This window comes from Polypterus senegalus, chromosome 15, assembly GCF_016835505.1.
Source record: "Polypterus senegalus isolate Bchr_013 chromosome 15, ASM1683550v1, whole genome shotgun sequence".
NCBI lineage: Eukaryota > Metazoa > Chordata > Cladistia > Polypteriformes > Polypteridae > Polypterus > Polypterus senegalus.
This window is the reverse complement of record NC_053168.1, coordinates 137,914,057-137,934,340: the sequence shown is the minus strand read 5'-3', so window position 1 is coordinate 137,934,340 and position 20,284 is coordinate 137,914,057. Positions and strand designations below refer to the sequence as shown.

Sequence of the window (20,284 nt, the reverse complement as noted above, 5' to 3'; positions counted from 1 at the left end):
CTCCGAGTCACTAAGGTTACATACATGAAGTCTGTGAGTGTCTACTTCTAAAACACTGGGAAAGTCGTGTCATGCGAGAGGGCCTTACAGTTTATCCAAATTAGCTCATCCACAAAACATTCAGCTTCTTCAACTCAAGGCCTTCAGTTACAGAAAACTGAAACTCTAAGTTCTGGGTTTTTGTAAAAGCCCATCATTTTGGGTAGATTTTAAATCAACCACTTAATGATTAGTTACAGGAAAGCAACAAAATTTTAAAATGGACCTTTTCTCATTAACCTTTTAAGGCGTGTAATGTCATTTTCTTGCCCGTATAATCCAGACCAGGGTCGCAGTGTGAGTGTAGGGAGGGGTTAATAACACACCACATGGTACTATCTGTACAGAAATAAGGACACTAAGCATCTGCCTTTCAATTTTTATGACCTTAAGGCATTCAATTATTATAACATTTTAATTCCCTACTTTGGCTTTTAACATTTTGAACATATAAACTACACAATTATAACAGAACATAAAGACACTTTCAATATAATATATATTTATTAAAAAAAAAAAAAACACATTTTCTTCACAAACACAGTGTGAACAGAAATAACAACTAAGCCGTGAGAGATGTGTAAATTAATTCATTGCCCTTTCCAGATTAGATCTTAGCAGCTTCAGGCTGGAGCAGCTAAACAAATAATGTTATCCAATTACACCTCAACAAATCCAATGGAAGGATGGATGGATATCATATTAATGAGGGTAGCCAACAGGTAGTCTCTTCCCAGTGGACTACAAAGAGCTTTAAAAGAGGCTCACTGGAAGAAAAAGATTTCACATTACTCTCGTGGTTGCGGGAATGAGTCTTGCCACAGAGTGCCTAACAGTAATGTCTGCATGCATTTAGCTGAGGAACGCTCTCTGCTGGAATCCGCGCTTAAAACACGTCAGCACCACGCACTTAGAGAAATTATAGAAGCTCCGATAAAGAAGATTAAACCAAAACCTGTAGGCACAGGAGGACTGTGAATTATAAAATCTTATAAAAAGCTAGCACAGCACAAATAAGCAAGTTATCAAGAGCTAAAAATTAATAAATAAATAAAAATAAAGGAAACTCAACACAAAAAGCAAACCAGTGCTGTTAAACACCACGAGTGCAATCTTGGCTTTCTGAGACTGCGAACAGAGCAGTAAGCTCCCGGACCTACTCCTTTGAGAATACCATCTTGGCAAATCTGAACATTTTAAGATTCATTTCTAAAATAAACCTGCAATTTGCCCTCTTGGGTCCTGTTCCAATCGCAATGTTGAGAAAACTCATCTGCACTAGTTACACAGCCCATAGTGAATGAAATGAATACAGCCGAGTGTGGACCCTGCAGTCTGTGGACTTGTACACACCTATTTCCCTTTTTGAGTCTATTTTATTTAATTTAGGACACTGGGGTCAGAGCCTGTCCCATCAGCACAGGGTGACAACCCACTGTAGCACACACACCCACCAATAGCTGGTCAAAGCCTCATATATTGATACCTTTCCACTAACTAAACACATTTTGATAGGAAAACTCTGCAAAAGTGTACATTCCAGATACAGATATTATGAATACTTTTATTTAAATTTTAAAATTGTGTCTATTGGTGTGATATCATCTGCTGCTGAAATTCTGCTCCGTACTTGCAATATTTTGATTTTACTATGATGCTGTATTGAGGATTACTTGTGTTCTGTTCTGAGTATTGTACTGTATTGTATTGTATTGATCCCCTTCTTTTAGACACCCAATGCACACCCAGCCTAACTGAACTGCCTTTCCCAAGGTTTCTTCCATTTTTTTGTGAGTTTTTCCTTGTCTTCTTAGAGAGTCAAGGCTGGGGGGCTGTCAAGAGGCAGGGCCTGTTAAAGCCCACTGCGGCACTTCTTGTGTGATTTTGGGCTATACAAAAACAAATTGTATTGTATAAGCGTTCTCTTTTTAACAATATGGTCACGTGCCGATTCATGGCCAAAAGAGTAAAGGTGACTCGTACTTACGACCAAAGCCAACTGGAAAACCATAAAACAATAATGTTCCACAAATTACCAAACCATCCCGAATAATAAATATTTTGTTATCATCATCATTTCACAATGTTTCCTGACTCTTGAAGGGTCCTTTAACGTTCGTTGCCGCACTACATGGCTAATGCATTCAGCCCACAGCGCCTTCCCTTACACCAGTGATTCTTAACCTTTATGGTCCTAGATTTCAGTTTTTACCTTTTTAAATTCATTGATGACCAACAAGCAGACAACTGCAAACCACCCCCTTGGCGAGATGTACACAGTCAGGGGTGTCATTGGTGAAATAAGCTCACTTAGAAATGGGAACCCATATCCTGCAGCACCGCCGAATGACCCACTACTTGGCATACAGGAGGTATATATAGCATGCTTGTGAATAAACAGACTTGAAAAATACGGAACTTATCTTTTAACAGCTATACAGTATCTTTATCTCCAATTGTTGTCAGAGCCGTTAAGCAACCATGCAGGTAGGGGCAGTGCACATAAGCACGTAGATGAGATATTGAAACAAATTTGCTAACCAAACAAGCCTGATGGACTAAAAAGTCTCTTTACGTGTGATTTCCTGCAGTATGTTCTCTCGTCTAATCAAGCTTTGGTGTCACTCAACCTAATTTAAAGTAGAAATAGAGGGGGTTTAGTCAGTCAAACTCAGTGCTGCTGAATCTATGGCTATCGGGTACTAAATGTGTTAAGTTGCTCTAAGCGTACGTTTTACAAATCCCTCTTACGAAGCCAGAGGCTGCTCAATTAAGTCCGAGCAGGGGTGTTTGCAGCAAGTGCCTGCTGTTGTATAGCAATGTAAGGCATGCAGGCTTGTTTCCCATCTAGTCAACCATTTTTGCATGTCTTCGCAAAGGCAGAGCTCTCATGTTTCAAATTATCCTTGTGATACTGTGCAGCTCCGCAATGAAGAGTGCAAGAGGTAAACTAAGCAGGTTAAGGAAAGGCTGCCATCTCCTACTAATCAGCAGTTTGTAATTCCCTTCATGCTAAACATTTCCAGCTGTTCCATATGTTCAAAATAAAGTCAAACTTGTGTGCCGGAAAATTTAGGAATTGAAATTTAGAAGTCTGAATCAAAATGTAAGCATTATAAACTTAACAAAGAAAGCCATCTTTTCATTGCACTTGCGCTCTTCATTTTACAAGGGTCTTAAAACAGCATTATCACGTTTAAAAGTAAGGCAAGCTAAGAATCGATTAGGACCACTTTCAAAACTCCTGGTTCTGGCAGAAAATCCTCTGCATTGGTTCATGTAAAATGTTGTAGTTTGAAGTACGCAAGGGTCATCGAGTCAGTGAGGAATAATTAGAAACGAATTTAGGGGATGGAGAAAGAAACTGACCTGTCAGTAAATGATGAAAGGAAGTAACCGACTCAGGATGGAAGACACGCAGTCCTCCCTTAAAATGCATTTATACCAATCTGCCTTTAGGAGCATTGGAGAAAAAAAAAAAAAAAGAAAACACCACTAACTCAGCTTTTTACAGAAGCTCTTTAAATAAACTAGGGGGCTCTGCCCGCTGCTCGCCAACCCCCGGGCGGGTGCTACACACTAGCTACTAGCGTATGGGGAAGTTGATGTAAAATTTAAACAGATTGTTATTTTCATGAGAATTGTCACATATGCATAACAGACCTAACTACTTGACATTACAGCGAGTAATTAGCCAAAGTAAAAAAAAAAGTAAAATGTAATAAATGGAAAGAAAAGTATGTTTCATGTTGCGTTAGAAGTATTCGTTGCGTTATACGTTTTCCTTCTGTTTGGCTTTGAAAGTAAAAACTAAATACTTTTTAAACTTACAATTTTACTGTAAAACTTCAGTGAAAACCATATTTGGAATTAACTTTTCGTCAATATCGCATTGAATTTTGATTCTGTTTTTGGAGTTGCATCGTGACAACACAAAGTATAACTGCTCATGAGTGAATATCGTTTCTTTCTCTCTAATAAATAAACCGACTTTTTCAAATGTTTGTCCCCGCGATTTGTTAATTGTCATAGCAAAAGCTAATCTAACAGGAAACTGTGAACGTTATAATATGAATGGCGTATCGAGATCTCCTTTGGTGTCTAATGTTATCCCCGATGATGTACTACAATACCTTTCTTGTCACCTGTTAAAATTTTACATGTGTACTCATTTATTCTGTTGATAACCCTTCGGGATGAAATTCTTCAAGAAGATTTGGACATAATAAGTCTTCTTTAATTGGGAACTTAAAGTGAGGAAAACGTAAAAATTTATAAGAGCTGAGAGAGCAAGAACTGTGTCTGACAAAAGCATTCACATGAATGAAAGGCAAGACAACTGCGGGCGTGGGCCGTTAACCGTAAATGTTTGCGGGTTGACTTGAAAAAATCTCTTGGCAATAGTCTCGTCTCAAGATTTTCTTTTATAATAGAGATATATAAATAGATAGATAAAAACACACACACACACCAGAATGACCAAGAAGAAAGAAAACTTCTGACTTGGCAGTCCCAGTCCAGCACTATGCAGATGTATTGCTGTGGGTATAAAGGATGCCCATTGCGCTTCTTGACACACTTCAGCTGAATAATTCGCTGGCTGAAAGTCGTTACTGTTAGTGTGTCAGAGAGAGGATGTGCAGCATTGTACAGAATGGGATTCGGTTTTGCCTTTAACCTCTCGTACGCTAAGACCTCAAAGCTGTCCAGAGTAAATCCCACTATGTTTCTTCATGATCAAATATTAAAATACTATTTGGTCATCTAAAACTTGCATACCACATTTGCTATAGTCTATGGTTAAAGAACTGAATGTTAAAGTTGCCTCAATTAGCAGATGGAATGAATCATAATAAAGTATTTGGAAGACCTGGTAAACACCAGCAAAAACTGAAAATAATACAATAGTAAATGTTGTTGTTGCCTTTAAATGGACAGCCAAAGTGTAGTCAGTTCCAGAAAAGATAGGCACTCATTAGTCTCCGGTGCTTTTATATTCCACCACGACTTAACTGTATGGCCGCTTGATAGCCAGAAGCAGATATGCCAGCTATTTTGGCTGAAAAATCTGAAAATATTTTAAATAAAACTAAGCTGCAGTATAATTGCCTCTGCAAGCAGTTTTTCATTGTTTATCACTAACGAGTGGCAGAGATGAGGCAGGCAGCTTCATTGGCAGCTCAATTACCAGCACTGCTGGTGGCTTCAAGGTACAAGACAAGGGTAGGAAGGGGGGCTTCAAGGGATCAAAATCAGGCCAATCTTAAATGCCTGACATGGCCATTTGCGTTCTTTTTAGACAATTTATTTGATATCTCTCTGTTACCTGCAGCTCAAAATGTAGAATCCCTTACCTGACTGAAGTTAACAACTCCTCAAGACACAAAAATAATTTTAGATCGACTATATCATGTAGGAATTTGGAGAAACAGGAAATAATTTTTTCTTGTGGTGTGTTTAATAGTGATGAGCGAATCCCACAGAATTTGCTTTGACTCAAATGTGCCAAAATCATGGAAATGACAGAAAACTTTGCTGAACTCCGTGAAATGCATTAATGTCAAAGGGGAAGGAAGAACAGGGCTAGTTGTGAGTGGAGTATAATGGTGCAGAGGTGTTTTAAGCATCCCAGTGGGCTACAGTCAAGTCTACCAACCATCTTTGAATGATTATTGTGGGCAAAAATGTGATCTGAGCTGTGAAGTAGCAGTACTAATTACTGCACCACTGTGCTTCAAACAACAAAAGACGCAGAAAGAAGGAATAGCACAAACAAAATAAAACAAATGGATATAAACTAGCAATAAGTAAAAAAAAATATGGATCACTACGCTCACAGAGTTACAGTGTTGGAGGGCACACATTAACCATGAAATGAAGCGGCGGTGGGGTCCTGAGTTGTTTCGTCATGTAGTGGGTGCGGCAATGCACAGTACCAGTGCATGCTCCCCAACTTGACGGACAGTTTCAGTGCATCTTAGTTGCTTAAATGGCACTTTTTTTCCCCCTTCGTGTGCTTGCGACCCAGCGATGGTCACATTTGGTAACATTCTAACAGTAGGCTAAATGTATGAAAGTTCTACACATGGCTTCCACACAGCTCTGTGATGTCACGCTGGTCTCACAAAGCATCATGGGGTACTTGTAAAAGAATGTTTGACTAAGCTGGGCACACAGAACAATTTCCAGGAAAATATCTGGCAAACACAGCATATTCACTATGAAAAACACTGGCAACTTTTACCAATCAACACTAGTGTATAATCACTTGCGATATTCTTGTTTGAAAAGACACACCAAAAAGTGTTCAAGAAGCAGAATCTTTGTTGTCCAGTGTCAATGAAGTCAGGAGATTCGAGGCTTAGGCAACTTTTTATGTTAAAAACAGTGAAACAACTACAAGGAGAATTAAAGAAAAAGACAAAATCAGCAGCATTTGAGCATAATAATCCCCTTTGTTCATCTGAAATTAGACCCCAACAGCAACTAGTATTACATCTTATTTAAACATCTTCCATAAGCCTTAAAAAGTCTTACAAAAAATACTCTTGGGGGGGAAATAAAAAAAGCTTCCAGATGAAATCAAAGAAAAACATTGTTGTAGCAGTTCATGAAGATCCTAAACTTCACAATCGAAGGAGTTTATTTTGCACAGGGGGGAGTAAAAAGCCTTTTTAGAACAGATAACATGGAAGGCATTTCAGGACAGCATGATAAGCAACCTCACCAACATCTTGTTTTTTTTTTTTCTTCTCCCTAGCAAAATGGCATAATCCCCGTCTGCATTCCTACCACATTAATCAGTTAACCGCAAAGTATGTCCACCATACCTGCAGCAATGCATCTCACGCTACTGAGTGGGTTGACAGATGATGATTAGAAGGAAAGCCGCCTCATTTCTTATCTATGACATCTACAACTCAAAACAAGTCTTCTTTACTTGTATCTGATGTGACCACCCTGTCTTAGATCTTGGGAAAAGATATTATCTAAGCATTAAAAATAATTGCAAAAATAAATCAGAATAAAGGAAACTGGTTTTCTGCTTTTCTACATACTTATTCATCTATTATGATCATGGATTTTAGCAAGACCCACCCTACCCACTCTCCACTTTACATCAAGAGTTTTGTAGTAGAAAGAGAGTCAAGTACCTGACCTGGTCAATCCTCCTCCTCCTTGACCAAGAAAGCACAGCACTGATTCCACTTTCTGCACCAAATGAAGAGGACAAGCCTTCTTAGCCACATTCCCACCACAATAGGCGCACCATTTTAAGCATCCAGACCCGACGCATGACTGTCAGGTATAGGAAGTGTCACACGCCAGGCTGCAAGTCCATATAGCATATATCATGTTCACTGCAGAGACTTTCAATATGGGACATGTTCATAAAGCACTGCAGCATTGAGGGGGGGATCCTTACAACCCCTCCCGCCATCTCTATCCCTGCTTCCATCTAGCGAAAGGTTATCAGACGCTATGGACCAACACAACCACAAAAAAAAAAAACAGTTTCTTCACACAAGCAGTTTAACTCCTGAACAAAAATGTCACCCTCTGTCCCTGTGTGTGCACCTTTATCTTAGGGTCTTGTCCAATTACTGGTCAGTGTTCCCTGTCCATTATACATCTCCAATACAGCCTTATCATCACAGACTGGGGTTTGTCAATATGAAGTTCATTTGTACAGATGTCGACCCCTGTTCTAGATTCTATTATGTAAAATTGCCCATTCCCTGTATTGCATTATTGTCATACCAGTAACAGCGCACTGCAGATAACGTGTAGTGAATACCCTTGACTTGACCATTCCTAGTTTTTATCCTCTTTCTCTGTACGTTTAGCATTCGTTTGCTCAGAGGCTGATGCGCTTGCTAGTTCCTGAGCAGCTCTTCTTTTCTCCACTCTAGTGGCCTGTCGCTCCTCTTCTTTTGTCAGCATCTTTTCATGTTAAAGCTGATTAAGTCAGTGTTTGTGTTGCAATGACTTGCACGTTTTCTATAATTTTTCACTTAAGCTGGAACTTAAGTCTTTAATCTGCCTCAAGAATGATTTAAGATATGAAGAGGTAGGAGAAATGACAGCGAAGGTGGTAGGGAAAGAGAATGGCGCCCGTACACATGCACCGCACGGCCGCCCTGCTGGCTGCTGCCGAGAGTTGATTCTACAATAAAATAAAAATAAAAAGAATAAAACCTTAGAGGTCAATCATCACCCTGAAAGCGGATAGTAGATGTCACATAGTATGTTTGTACCAAATTTCAGGTCAATAGGTCAAACGGTTTGCGAGCTACCGGTGATTTAAAATCCTGGACAGACAAACAAACAGCCACGGTGTCAAAACATTGTACTGTCCCCCTGTGAAATGTAATTCACACCACTGTACAATGCACCAAGGTATGTGTATAGATAGTAGGATAATAAAGCCCACTTGACTTATTCGAAGGCTACATGTTTCAACGCAGATCAACAACTGACACCTACATTATCATCGTGTTTGAGCAATAAACTTCATACACCCATCGGTTTATTCAAATGCAGGGTGGCGTGCTGCTGGAAAATGTCCCAGCAGCACTTGTAATAACTTGTAAACACATCTGTGGCAGGGCATCACAAGGAACAGTAATTAACACAAAAGTCCACTCACCCGATGCCAGCTTCACAGAGTATACAAAACAAAACAAAACAAAACTTTCTACTTTATATTTATGGAAACTATAATGGTATCTGCTTCAGAAAAATAGAGTGAAAAATGATTGAGAAGTTGGATGTGTGTCAGTAGAGCACTGGCAAGTCTAAAGGTTTGACTATAATGAAAAAACGGAATAGACAAAGGCACATTTTTGTAAGTTTCTATATTTTATAAATACCCACAGCTTCAAAGTTAACACTCGATTCATTCAAACGTTCACTCATTCATCCTTAGAATTGTGTTCTGGAAATGTACCCAAGGCCACAGACTAAAAAAACTGAAGAGAGGCCAGCCCCACAAACATCACTTGCATGCTCTGAAATCAAACACCGATGGTATTCTCCGAGGTCAGGTTTCCAGTGTATGTTGCAAAAAGACCTAACAATGTCAAAGTTTAGGCATTAAGAAATAGATCCAACAAGTCAAGCAATTTAAAAAAACAGAAATAAATAAGAGCCCATTCTATTTTGCTGGCGCTAAGGCTTTTTTGGCTTTACCTCACCTCCACTGTGTTCTAAAACTGCAATCTCTTTTTCCATAATCTGGAATGCTCCATTTTCTGGTTCCTCCACATTCTTGAGGCATTAGCAGTTATTAAGCACCCTGCATGCTGCTCAGTTTTATACTTTTAGTATTTAAAAAATATTTTAAAATGTGTTGATATGACTGTAGTAAAAGTAAAGGTCATGAGGTAATGTACCAAGTGCAGCAGACCGATAACATAGCACTGCTCCACAAACATTTTGTCACAGGTCAACTTAAGGGTGTTTAAGAGTACTTTGTCATAACAATTTCAGATGTGTACTCTGAATTTTTCAATCAGTTGTGCGGTTTATTTTAGGCCGTGTCTGCCGTGTCTAAACTAAGATGTGTGTGGCCAGTCCCTCAGAGCAGTCTGATTGGTAAAGCTTGCTTTGGTGTTGCAAACAAAAGATGAATTACGAGAGTGACAAACACAAGGAGGTGTGCTGGGCGAGTCACCTTCAAAGATGGCCAGTGGGAAAAAAAAAACAGGGCAAAAGATGAAAATGGTGCCTAGTAAATCAGTCTGAGAAGCCGTCTTTATGGGAATGCACTCAAGAGAGGGAGCACTGGTCAAGAGAGGTTCAGAAACACACGTACACTGAGGAACGGCATGGAGGCAACACATTGTGCAATATTTTTAAATTATCCCATTACCTGTTTTCAACAGGTAACATGACTAGAATTACATATTAGCTGCTAAGAGTTGTGTCCATCAGCCATGCAATGTCATGACTTTGGTCTTCAGAAAAAGCTTATGTTGTGACACATGCTAGTGAAGCAAAAAAATCTGGATAGCAGAAGCCTCTGCAAAGTTATCAGGGTTTGCATGGTTCAAGAGGGTGACATGGAAGAAAGGAAAAGGACAGCAGAGACATCTACTAAGCATGAAGCACACTGCTGAGGCCACTCAAAGGAAGAACAGCAGCACAGCCATCTGCTGGGCATTAAGTACAGGATGCAGCATTCATCCACGACAAACACAGACACATACCTACACAAACTGATGTGTGCTCCTGTCCTCACAAGAAGCTGATCATTACGATAGCAAAACACAGTGCTAAGCGCAGTGACAGTGCACAAAGTACTCCAGCGGAGACATCAACAAACATTAAGCCAAACAAAGGTGTCATTTCAGTGGCAAAGAATGATGAGAGTAGGCCTGAATTATAGAGCCATTAAGCAGATGGCTCATACTACGGCTCAGACATGCCACACATACTAAACAATACAGAATGCAAGAATGACAATGAAAGAGAAATGTATGCCAACAAATCGGGAGGCTGTCACATCCTTAAATCAATGCCTGGCTGAGGAGCACTACTTAAGAAAGTGAAATCTGTGATGTGCTCATACAGAAAACAAAAAATCACAATGGAAACGTTCAACTTGCTCTACATGAACCACCTTTATGTGATTACTGGAGGTCCACACGCTTCCTAGTATTTAGCATACAAACCTTTACTAAGGTATACAAGTTTTTTAAAGTTAAATTTGGTATTAAATGGTTTTTATTGCTGTCTGTGAACATTTTATAACTTTTCCAGGCTTTCCCTGGAAATCTTGGAGTGGTCAGCGATGAGCACGGCGAAAGGGTTCAGCGGAACACTTCTGAAATTGAAACGCGATACAGAGGCCAGTAAAGTCCCAGTATGCTTGCTGACTACTGCCGGACCCCCTAAATGGGATATTCCTGAAGCCAAGTGCAGCAGAACCCTGTGGACTCCTAGCTTGTAGGTAAGACACTCTCAGCATTATGTTTAGTGTAAATGTATTGTAATTCTGCATCACTAAAAATCCTTGTGTGATAGAAGGATGATTAGATATTTGAACTGAACACAAAAAACACGGCAAGATTCAACTTTATTGACTCATGTGGCCCAAAAATGAAAAAAAAAAAAAAGTTAAGCTTTGCTACCCAGTGCTATTTTTAAATTAATATCACTTGTTTGTTAGGAGTGAATCAGTTTTTTTTTTTAAATACACCATTCAAAATATACTAATTTTATATTATATATATTAAGACACATACACAAATACATCTATATCAGTATCTCCTTACACACACACAATATGTGCACCTATTTATTTTTTTTTTTTATATTTGCACCCAGTCACTGTCATATTTTTTTATTATTTTTTGGTGACAACAAATCAAAACTGTGAGCAGAAGGAAATCTTTCAGCTGCTACTTTCAGGCATGCTGCCTGACTGGTACTACAATTCAGCATGGAAAGGCCTTACCCCACAGAGCTTGTAATGGTAACCACAAGTTTATGGCGTCAAATGGAAAGGTTCTGTGGGGAAACTTGATACTTGAGTGTTCTTTTCCTGTAGTGGAAGTCATCACAGTAATTCAGGAGGAACCACCACACAGAAATAATAAGGCCTTTGATTTCTAGGCTGGTTGTAGGAGGTATCATGTTTAGCACGATTTTTTCCCAGGATGTATTTATATTAACGCTTTGCAGCCTATCATCAAGTTTGTCTAATGTTCCAAAGGAATCCGTCTGAATGGCAGCTTTCTGATTTTCACTGCTGTAGCACCAGTTGGCAGGAAGCAGGAAGTAGGATAATGGACTTTAATTGACAAGTCACCTTTTAAAAACAGTGCTCTGCTTGAAAAAGATTAAATGCAAGGATCACAAGACAACCGATACTGAAACAGAACAGGCAACTGCATGAAACAATAAATGAAACATCACAGACTGTATGAGCGATGAACAAAATGAAAGATGTGTTTTTTATTCAGTAACGAGAACAGAAGGCATTACTATCACATCCATATTTGCTTATAGTGACTTTTGTTCAGCTGTGCCAAAACACAAAGGGTGACTAAAAACAACACTTGCACTGCGCAAGTAACAGGAGGAAAAAAAGTCCTACAATTATAAGGTATGTAATTTGATTTCACCAATCCACCATTTTTGAGCATTTTAAAAACTTTTTGTTATATTCATTTTGAGGTAAAGAGGAGAGAAAAATCTGAATTCTAAATAAGTAATGAATTTTAATTTAAGTCATTAAACATATTATTCTGTCACAATATGGCTGGAATGAAGAAATAAAAACATTCTGTCTCGCTATTACAAAACACCAAAAAGGCACTACCAAACTGCCCACGCAGCTCCTTTAGTCAATCACAAGACTCTTATTTTTTTCCCCTAATGCATTCTGATGATATCTGCAATGTGACGACTAACACTATATGGCCAAAAGTACGTGGACACCAACCACTTGCAATGGTCGAGGAGTTCTAGTGTTTCAGCTGTACCCGTTGTTAACATAGCCACACAATCTCCACGGCCAAACACTAGCAGTAGAATGGGTCACAATAATGAGCTCTGTGACTTTAAATGTGACATGGTGATAAGGATGCCACCTTTGTCACACGTCATTACATGAAATTTCTGCTGTACCAGATGTGCCCCGGTCAACTGTGATATTTGTGATGTGGCAGCATGAAGTAGCAAGTAATAGCAGACCATACAAACTCAATAACCAGAGCCACAGAATGCTGAAGTGATAGCAGGTACAAATTGTCTCTCCTCTGTTGCGTCACTCACAACAGAGTTCAATTGTCATCTTGGAAGACTGAGGTGGCCATTCTGTGTTCAAGAAGGCAGGGTGACTCGGTAGATGACATGCTCTCATCTTCCTTCCAAAGTGGAGAAGACAAAGCACAGGAGAAGCAGGTGACCTCACTTCTGCAACTTCAGTCCACTGACCACCCCACCTCAACACCCACCAACACCTTCCACTCTGCCAGCCATATAATAAACAGAATCAACCCCAGTATTCAGCATTCACTCCGGGACCAAGACAGATCTTTCCCCAGAACTACTCCTTACCAAACCTAGAGGGCAATATATTGGATGATGGTGTCATCCCCTTTGTTTCACTGCAGGCAACCATTTGCTGTTTGTTATAATCATTAAACAGGATACAGAGGGGTCCACAACACTTACTGCGCTCTGCATTTTTTTCTTCTACGATATTGAAGGGGAAACTTCAAATCTCAAATTAGAGACATTTGCTTTCAAACGGTAGCAATTAAATCCATTGGCAGCCCTGCATCAGGAAGGGGCAACAACTGTGAAAGGTGGAGCCCGCATTAGACTTGAATAGGTTGCGATCAGGAAAAATTACAAAGTGAGAAAATGTCTTTGATGTACACTTGAATTTCATTATACAAAAGACTCGCATTTACTGCACCAACTGCCATATAAATATACTGAATCCTTAACTAATTTCTGCCGTAGTTATTTACAAAGGCTAGCACACTGCCTTGTGAAGAACGACTTGGCCCACTGTGTGTATCGCCCAAATTGTAGATTAAGCAGTTGATTTTTTTTATTAGCTGATTAGCTGCACTGATGTAAACCTTACCGCTTTCTGACAGGTCCATCTTCAGAGTCGGTCGAACTGGCATCATTCAAGCGCGAGGACCCTTGTGAAGCATCATCTTTCTCATTTCCTGATGAAGGGCCTGACCCATTTAACTGGAGATTAGTCAATGAACCTGAAAGAGAAGCAATCAGGGGAGATAAATGAAAAGAATGAACTGTGTGTTTAAGGTAGAGATCATAAAGACAAAAGACAGCATAAGGGAAAAAAAAAGACTGTATCTACACCGTTTACATACATTTTAGAAAAAAAATATTGTTTTAAATCAGCAGAACTTAATGTATAGGAATTTAACCTGGTAGCTCTGGAGCTGCTTGTAACAGAACACAACATCACATACAAACAACATACATCATAAACTGTTGTGCAAATGAAGTCATGTGTATATAGTGTGTATGCACTCACACATACATACATGTTTATATACTGTACTTCACACACACAGCCCTTCTTACAGTACATGAAGGAAAATACAATTAAGTGAGGAGGTCAGGCTAAATTACTAGTTTACAAGGGTCATGGTTCTGGGAAATTAGTGCTTAAGACTTCTGTTAGTTTTAGCTTTAATTGACCTAAAACGTTAACCAGAGGGGAGTACTTGGAGCAAGTGATGACCTGGGTGAGAGGAGTCTGTGGTGATCCCCTCCCTTGACACGGTTTACGACACAAGATGCACACTGGTCTGCAACAGGTGGAAGAGCAGAGCCAATTATTTTCTCAGCAGACCTCACAACACGCTGCACTTTACTTTTGGAGTAGGCAGTTGCTGAAACAAACCAGACAGCAATGGAAAATGTGAGCAACTTTTCAGTCTTGGCTTTGGAGAATTGTAGTATGGACTGGGAAATGTTTAATTTCCTTCATTGGCACAAAAAGCAGCTGCTGGGCCACCTTAGTGAAGGAAGTGGTGTTAACATCCCAGGTGAGAATGTTTGTGACAGTTGTGCCTAAAAATCTGAAGGATTCTGTCACATTGACTGCAGAATCATTAATTTCTAGTGGCAGTTTTTGCAAAAGTCAATGACAATTTCCACTGTCTTTGTGGTATTGAATACCTGGTTATTTCAGCACATTAAGACAAAAGTCACCTGCTTTCTATATGCTGTTTCATTACCATTAGTAATTAACCCATTAATGGTGGTGTCATCAGCAAATGTAACAAATTTTACTGAAGGGTCAATGGGCCTACAGCCATTGGTGAACAAGGAATGGAGTTTGATGTACACAGCCTTGAGGGGCACCTATGATACAGAGACGGTCCGAGAGGGTGGAACCCATGAGAACATACAGTTTCCTGCTGAACAAAAAAACTGATTACAGATGGGAAAAACTCAATAACACTCAAATAAATTAACAACAGTTCAGGTACAATGGTGGTAAACGCTGAACTGAAATCTACAAACAGTGTTCTGGTTTAAATTTCTTTACAATCAAAATGCTCTAGCACAGGGTTTCTTAAACTATGGGTTGCTGCTGTTGGGTGACAAGTTACTATTGTAATGGTAATGGTTTCCATATGGTTTGCGAACTGGGATGGGGCAGGTCGTCATGGGTTGAATAAGCCAATGACATTGGTCTAATGCACATCCACGATTATCCAGGAGAGAAAGTGCAGTGACGATCATTCAGGTATTCAGCAAGGAATGGGTCTCCAGGACACAAAAAAAAAAAAAAGGCAAGACTGAGTTATGACAAAAATGATTAAGAACTCCCGCCCGGCACAAAGTGAAAGCTCATATTTATGACATCGTCAGAGACCTTTTTACCCTATGGGCAGACATACTTGGGTCAGAAAGAGGAGCACTAACAGATGGGTAACAAGAAGCCATTCAAATACTTTCATAAGAATTGATGCAAGAGCAACGGGCCCATTTCATATCCAGAACGTAGCACAACAATTATGAAAATCACACAGAGTCCTTAAATTTTAGGTTCTTTGTACCTACAAGTAACATTCTGCTACAATCTGAACCACGCCAACACAAGCTTTGGACAGATGCAGGTGGTTTCTTATACCAACCTCAAATGTCAACTCAAAAGCAGTTATGAGAACACGTCCTCGTTGCAAGACGTCTCGTGAATATTTTACTTTTATCACTTGAAAAAAATTTATACCAGATCAATTGCTAGAGTTATTATTCCCATCCAAACTAAAACCAGTTTGACTTTTCAAAAAAACAAGTAATGAGTGGTCACTGGAAACTCAAATAATCACCCATAGGTTGATTAGTTTTGACACGTGGGCTGATGCATTACAACTACAACTGAATCCACTTATTTTACTAAAAGGGACGAGTTCCTACCATCTGTAGTTACATAAAATGTTTTTTAGTACTGCTCTTTGATCGTGCAAGTGTGGGTAGCTGGACAGCTTAGTTGATTTAGACAACCTGCAATTTACATACTTCACAAGGCTAAGTCTCACTTTAACACATACACCCAATCCAAACCCACCTATCTTACAGACAGACCTCAGTATGTGCGTCTCGGGCACTACAGGTCTGACATTGTGGTCAGTAGCACAGGAGCGCCACAGGGGACTGGACTTTCTCCGGTCCTGTTCAGCCAACATACATCAGACTTCGGAGTCCTGCCACATGCAAAAGTTCGCTGGCGACACGGCTATGGTGGGCTGCATCAGGAGTGGGCAGGAGGAGGAGTATAGGAACCTAATCAAGGACTTTGTTAAATGGTGCAACTCAAACCACCTACACCTGAACACCAGCAAAGCCAAGGAGCTGGTGGTGGATTTTAGGAGGCCCAGGCCCCTCATGGACCCTGTAATCATCAGAGGTGATTGTGCAGAGGGTGCAGACCTATAAATACCTGGGAGTGCAGCTGGATGATAAACTGGACTGGACTGCCAATACTGAAGCTCTGTGTAAGAGAGGACAGAGCCGACTATACTTCCTTAGAAGTTTGGCGTCCTTCAACATCTGCAATAAGATGCTGCAGATGTTCTATCAGACAGTTGTGGCAAGTGCCCTCTTCTACACGGTGATGTGCTGGGGAGGCAGCATAAAGAAGAGGGATGCCTCACGCCTGGACAAACTGGTGAGGAAGGCAGGTTCTATTGTAGGCACAGAGCTGGACAGTTTTGACATTCGTGACAGAGCGACGGGCGCTGAGCAGACTCCTGTCAATCATGGAGAATCCACTGCATCCACTGAACAGGATCATCTCCAGACAGAGGAGCAGCTTCAGAGACAGACTGCTGTCACCATCCTGCTCCAGTGACAGACTGAGGAGACCCCACATTATACGACTCTTCAGTTCCACCTGGGTGGGGAAACGTTAACATTATACAAAGTTATTGTCCGTTTTACCTGCATTTTTATTACTCTTTAATATTGTTTTTATCAGTATGCTGCTGCTGGAGTGTGTGAATTTCCCCTTGGGATTAATAAAGCATCTATCTATCTATCTAAATTATACACACCAGCAGCATATAAAAATTTCAAAAGGCAGGTTCTGACTTGAGGCATTATGCAGCCGTGTTTCTGTTAGTATAAAGGAGCCCCCACAGCGTTTCCTGTCACACACACTTCTGCTGAATAATTTATTGGCTGAAAGTATTCAGCACTGGTGTGTCAGAGAGAGGATGTGCAGCATTGTTCCTAATGGCACGCAGTTTTATTTCAATTCTCTCCTTTGCTATGATGTCCAGAGTGCATCCTATAATTAAGCGTAATCTTTTTACTACATATATACAAATGTAACATAGTTAAAATAATAAAAGAACATGGAGAAAAACAAAAACACAATGTTCAATGCTAAAAATCCCTTTCAATGTGTACACTGAAATAATAAGCAAACCTGAGAACCCCATTAGGCTTTGTAAAAGTAAGCTAGTTTCAGAATTTTTTTTTTAGGTACATTATGCTAAGAGATGCTGGCAAAGGAGAAATTTTGAAATTTCATCCTGTACAGATCCATAAGTGTAAGTGTGCTATAATTATCACTTAGCGTAATCTTCGATCTAAACAAGGCTATATGGAACATTGAAACTGCCATATTATGAAGAGAAACATCTCAAAATAGTCACTGCTTGTTATTGTGTGTTCTCTCAGTTTTAGCAATTTCTTCATCAACTCCTAAAACACAACATCCATCGGCAATAAGAACACTCACATTAGGAGACGTGAAAACAGGGACTAATCACTACTTGGCGGAAAAGAGCTGGGGCCAACAGTTTGGCTTTGCTCTGTACTTCTCTGGCCGTAGCTTCTTCAAAACCATTGAATGTGGGATTAAGATGCTGCCAGGCAAAGAATTTTAAAATCCAGAAAATTGGTAGGAAAAGATGGAGCAGGGAAACCAAAAAGAAAAGAAAATATTAACTGTATTTCAAAATTTGGAAGAAAAGGTGGCAAAGCTGCTATGACTCCTTGCACTGCTATGTTTATTTGCAATTAGGTATGAGACAATATTTCATTGTATTGAATTTCGTGATACAGAATGCTGGCTAAAAGAAATGTGGCCTTGTATCGCATATTGTATGGCATGAGCACATGAAGGAACAAAAATACAAAAGAAAACAAAAATGACTTTTGTCAAACGCAGGGGATTTAAAAATCTCATTAAAAACTATTTACTTAACACTTTCACAAAACTGATAGTCACTATCTGTATAATGACATGAGGAGAGAAAGTTGACAGCGCACAACATAGAGATCGCTGCATGTGAAAGTAGGCTTGGACCGCAGGTTACGTGTTTCGCGCACACACTTAATTTAGCAAGTTGCATTCTCTAACCAGTAAAGCCAATTGTAGCACTGGTTTTCAATTCAATTGGTACTGCTAAAGCACCAACTTACCATATTGAAACAGGTGTCACGATATACTCGAGTGCTGGTGGGAGCAACAAGCTCTAATTACTGCAGCTCTGACGAGCCATGGGTCTGAGAAGGAGTGCTTGAAACATCTATAAACCTTTCACAGGTAATGAATCAGAAAAAAGGGGATAGATTACAGCTAGGAGGAAGAAGAAAGCAGCGGATCTTACAACAGTGGTCATCTAGCATGGTGGAGATAGAGCAGGAAAAAAAAAATGACTGGCCATGTTACTTCTACTGAGGAGGAGACTTTTCTAATGAAAGTGGTTAACAGGTACAGGGAGTTCAGTCACAATCTCTGCACTTTTGTTTCTTCCATTCTGTTGTGGTACCTAAAAACACAAGACATCAGAAAGATAATTTGGCTCCTGCTTGTGAGGTCCAAAGCACCAGTGTTTCTCACTCCTCGCCGCTTTATGCTTTGTACGTCCAGATGAACATTCATTGACTAGCTGGGCACGTCACATTACGCTGTCTGCTTCATCGAAGTGAGCCACCACCAGCTTCTAAATCGCTAAGATTATGTAAATGAAGGCAACGAATGAAAGTCACTGGAAAAGTCGCATAATGTGACAGGCCCTTAACCTACATGTCATTTGAGATATATAAGAAGAACAGGAGTAGCTAGACAAACACCCAAGAAGAGAAATCCACACAGACAAAAAAAAAAAACAAGCATTAGAGTTGAACCAAGAAAGCTGGATTCATGAGGCTTTACACCTGTGCCATATTTTAGTAATAATTCAGCAATACGCCTTTATAATGCGCCGTGTGACTGCGAGAGCTCTTTTTACCTTTAGACAAGTCAGGTGTTTTTCTTTTTAGTCGCTCTGGGGTGTATTTGAGAGGTGGTTTGTTGTTTGGCATTAATATTATTTATTGGGCTTCTGTAAAAAGCCAATTTTATAACATCTAACAACAAATAAAGTGCTATGTAAAGTCTCAGTTTATTCACTGTGACAACAACGAAACTTTGCTAAAACCGTAGTAATTCTTTGAGGATTTTAAACAAACAAAAAAAATGCAAAAAAAGAAAGCAAAACAAAATCATTTAAATGCATGGTAAATTCCCAGTAAATTTAAGCAAGGGCAAACAATATATTGATAGTATATAAATTTTTACAAACACACCCACACACATACATAGAGATAGACAGACAGAGAGATATTGTAGAGGCAAACTAACAACAAGCACAGGATTGTCAAGACTTAAGCTACAATGAAAATGAAATAAACATAAGGCGTAGCTGAAAAGGAGAGCGCCTCATGGGCAGAGAATTCCAGAAAGTAGCAGCCACCAAGCTTAATGAGCACTCGCCAAGAGTTTATAATGAAGCTTTGGAATAGTGAGCAGGCCAGTATCAGAAGATGTCAGGTACTCGGCAGACTGATATGGGGCAGGAAGTGACAGGTAGTCAGCAATGTCAGAATTAACAGCTTTTGTAAGTCAGCAGCCGAGTCTTGAGGATAATTTGATGAAGTGTAGCAGCTAAGCCGCTGGATTTTAAAACGCACATTTGCCAGTCCAGTTGTTGCTCAGACTCCCTGTGCGACATTGAGTAAATCATCTAAACCATGTGCGCTCCAGTAGCAAAAATAAAATCCAAAAAAAAAATGTTCAGGATACGAAACTTTTATTTTGAAATTTTGACCACATCACTACACCTTTCCTATATAATTATAATGTCAGTAAATTCAATCATTATCTTTGCACTGTGAAGTCTTCTGGAGTGATTTTGGTCACAAAAATTAACAGACTTGTAGAATATTGACGACACTAATAATA

The 20,284-nt window shown here is 39.7% G+C and overlaps 1 protein-coding gene across 3 annotated transcripts in view; it reads right to left on the bottom strand.

The window, feature by feature from the left end:
• Nucleotides 1–20,284, bottom strand: part of LOC120515622 (protein Jumonji-like) — a 269,278-nt gene that overhangs the window by 101,055 nt on the left and 147,939 nt on the right. For all 3 annotated transcript variants that reach the window (XM_039736756.1, XM_039736757.1, XM_039736754.1), the window contains one exon: nucleotides 13,646–13,778. In XM_039736756.1, coding sequence (XP_039592690.1) covers nucleotides 13,646–13,778 — 133 coding nt within the window. The remainder of the gene's footprint in view (nucleotides 1–13,645; nucleotides 13,779–20,284) is intronic.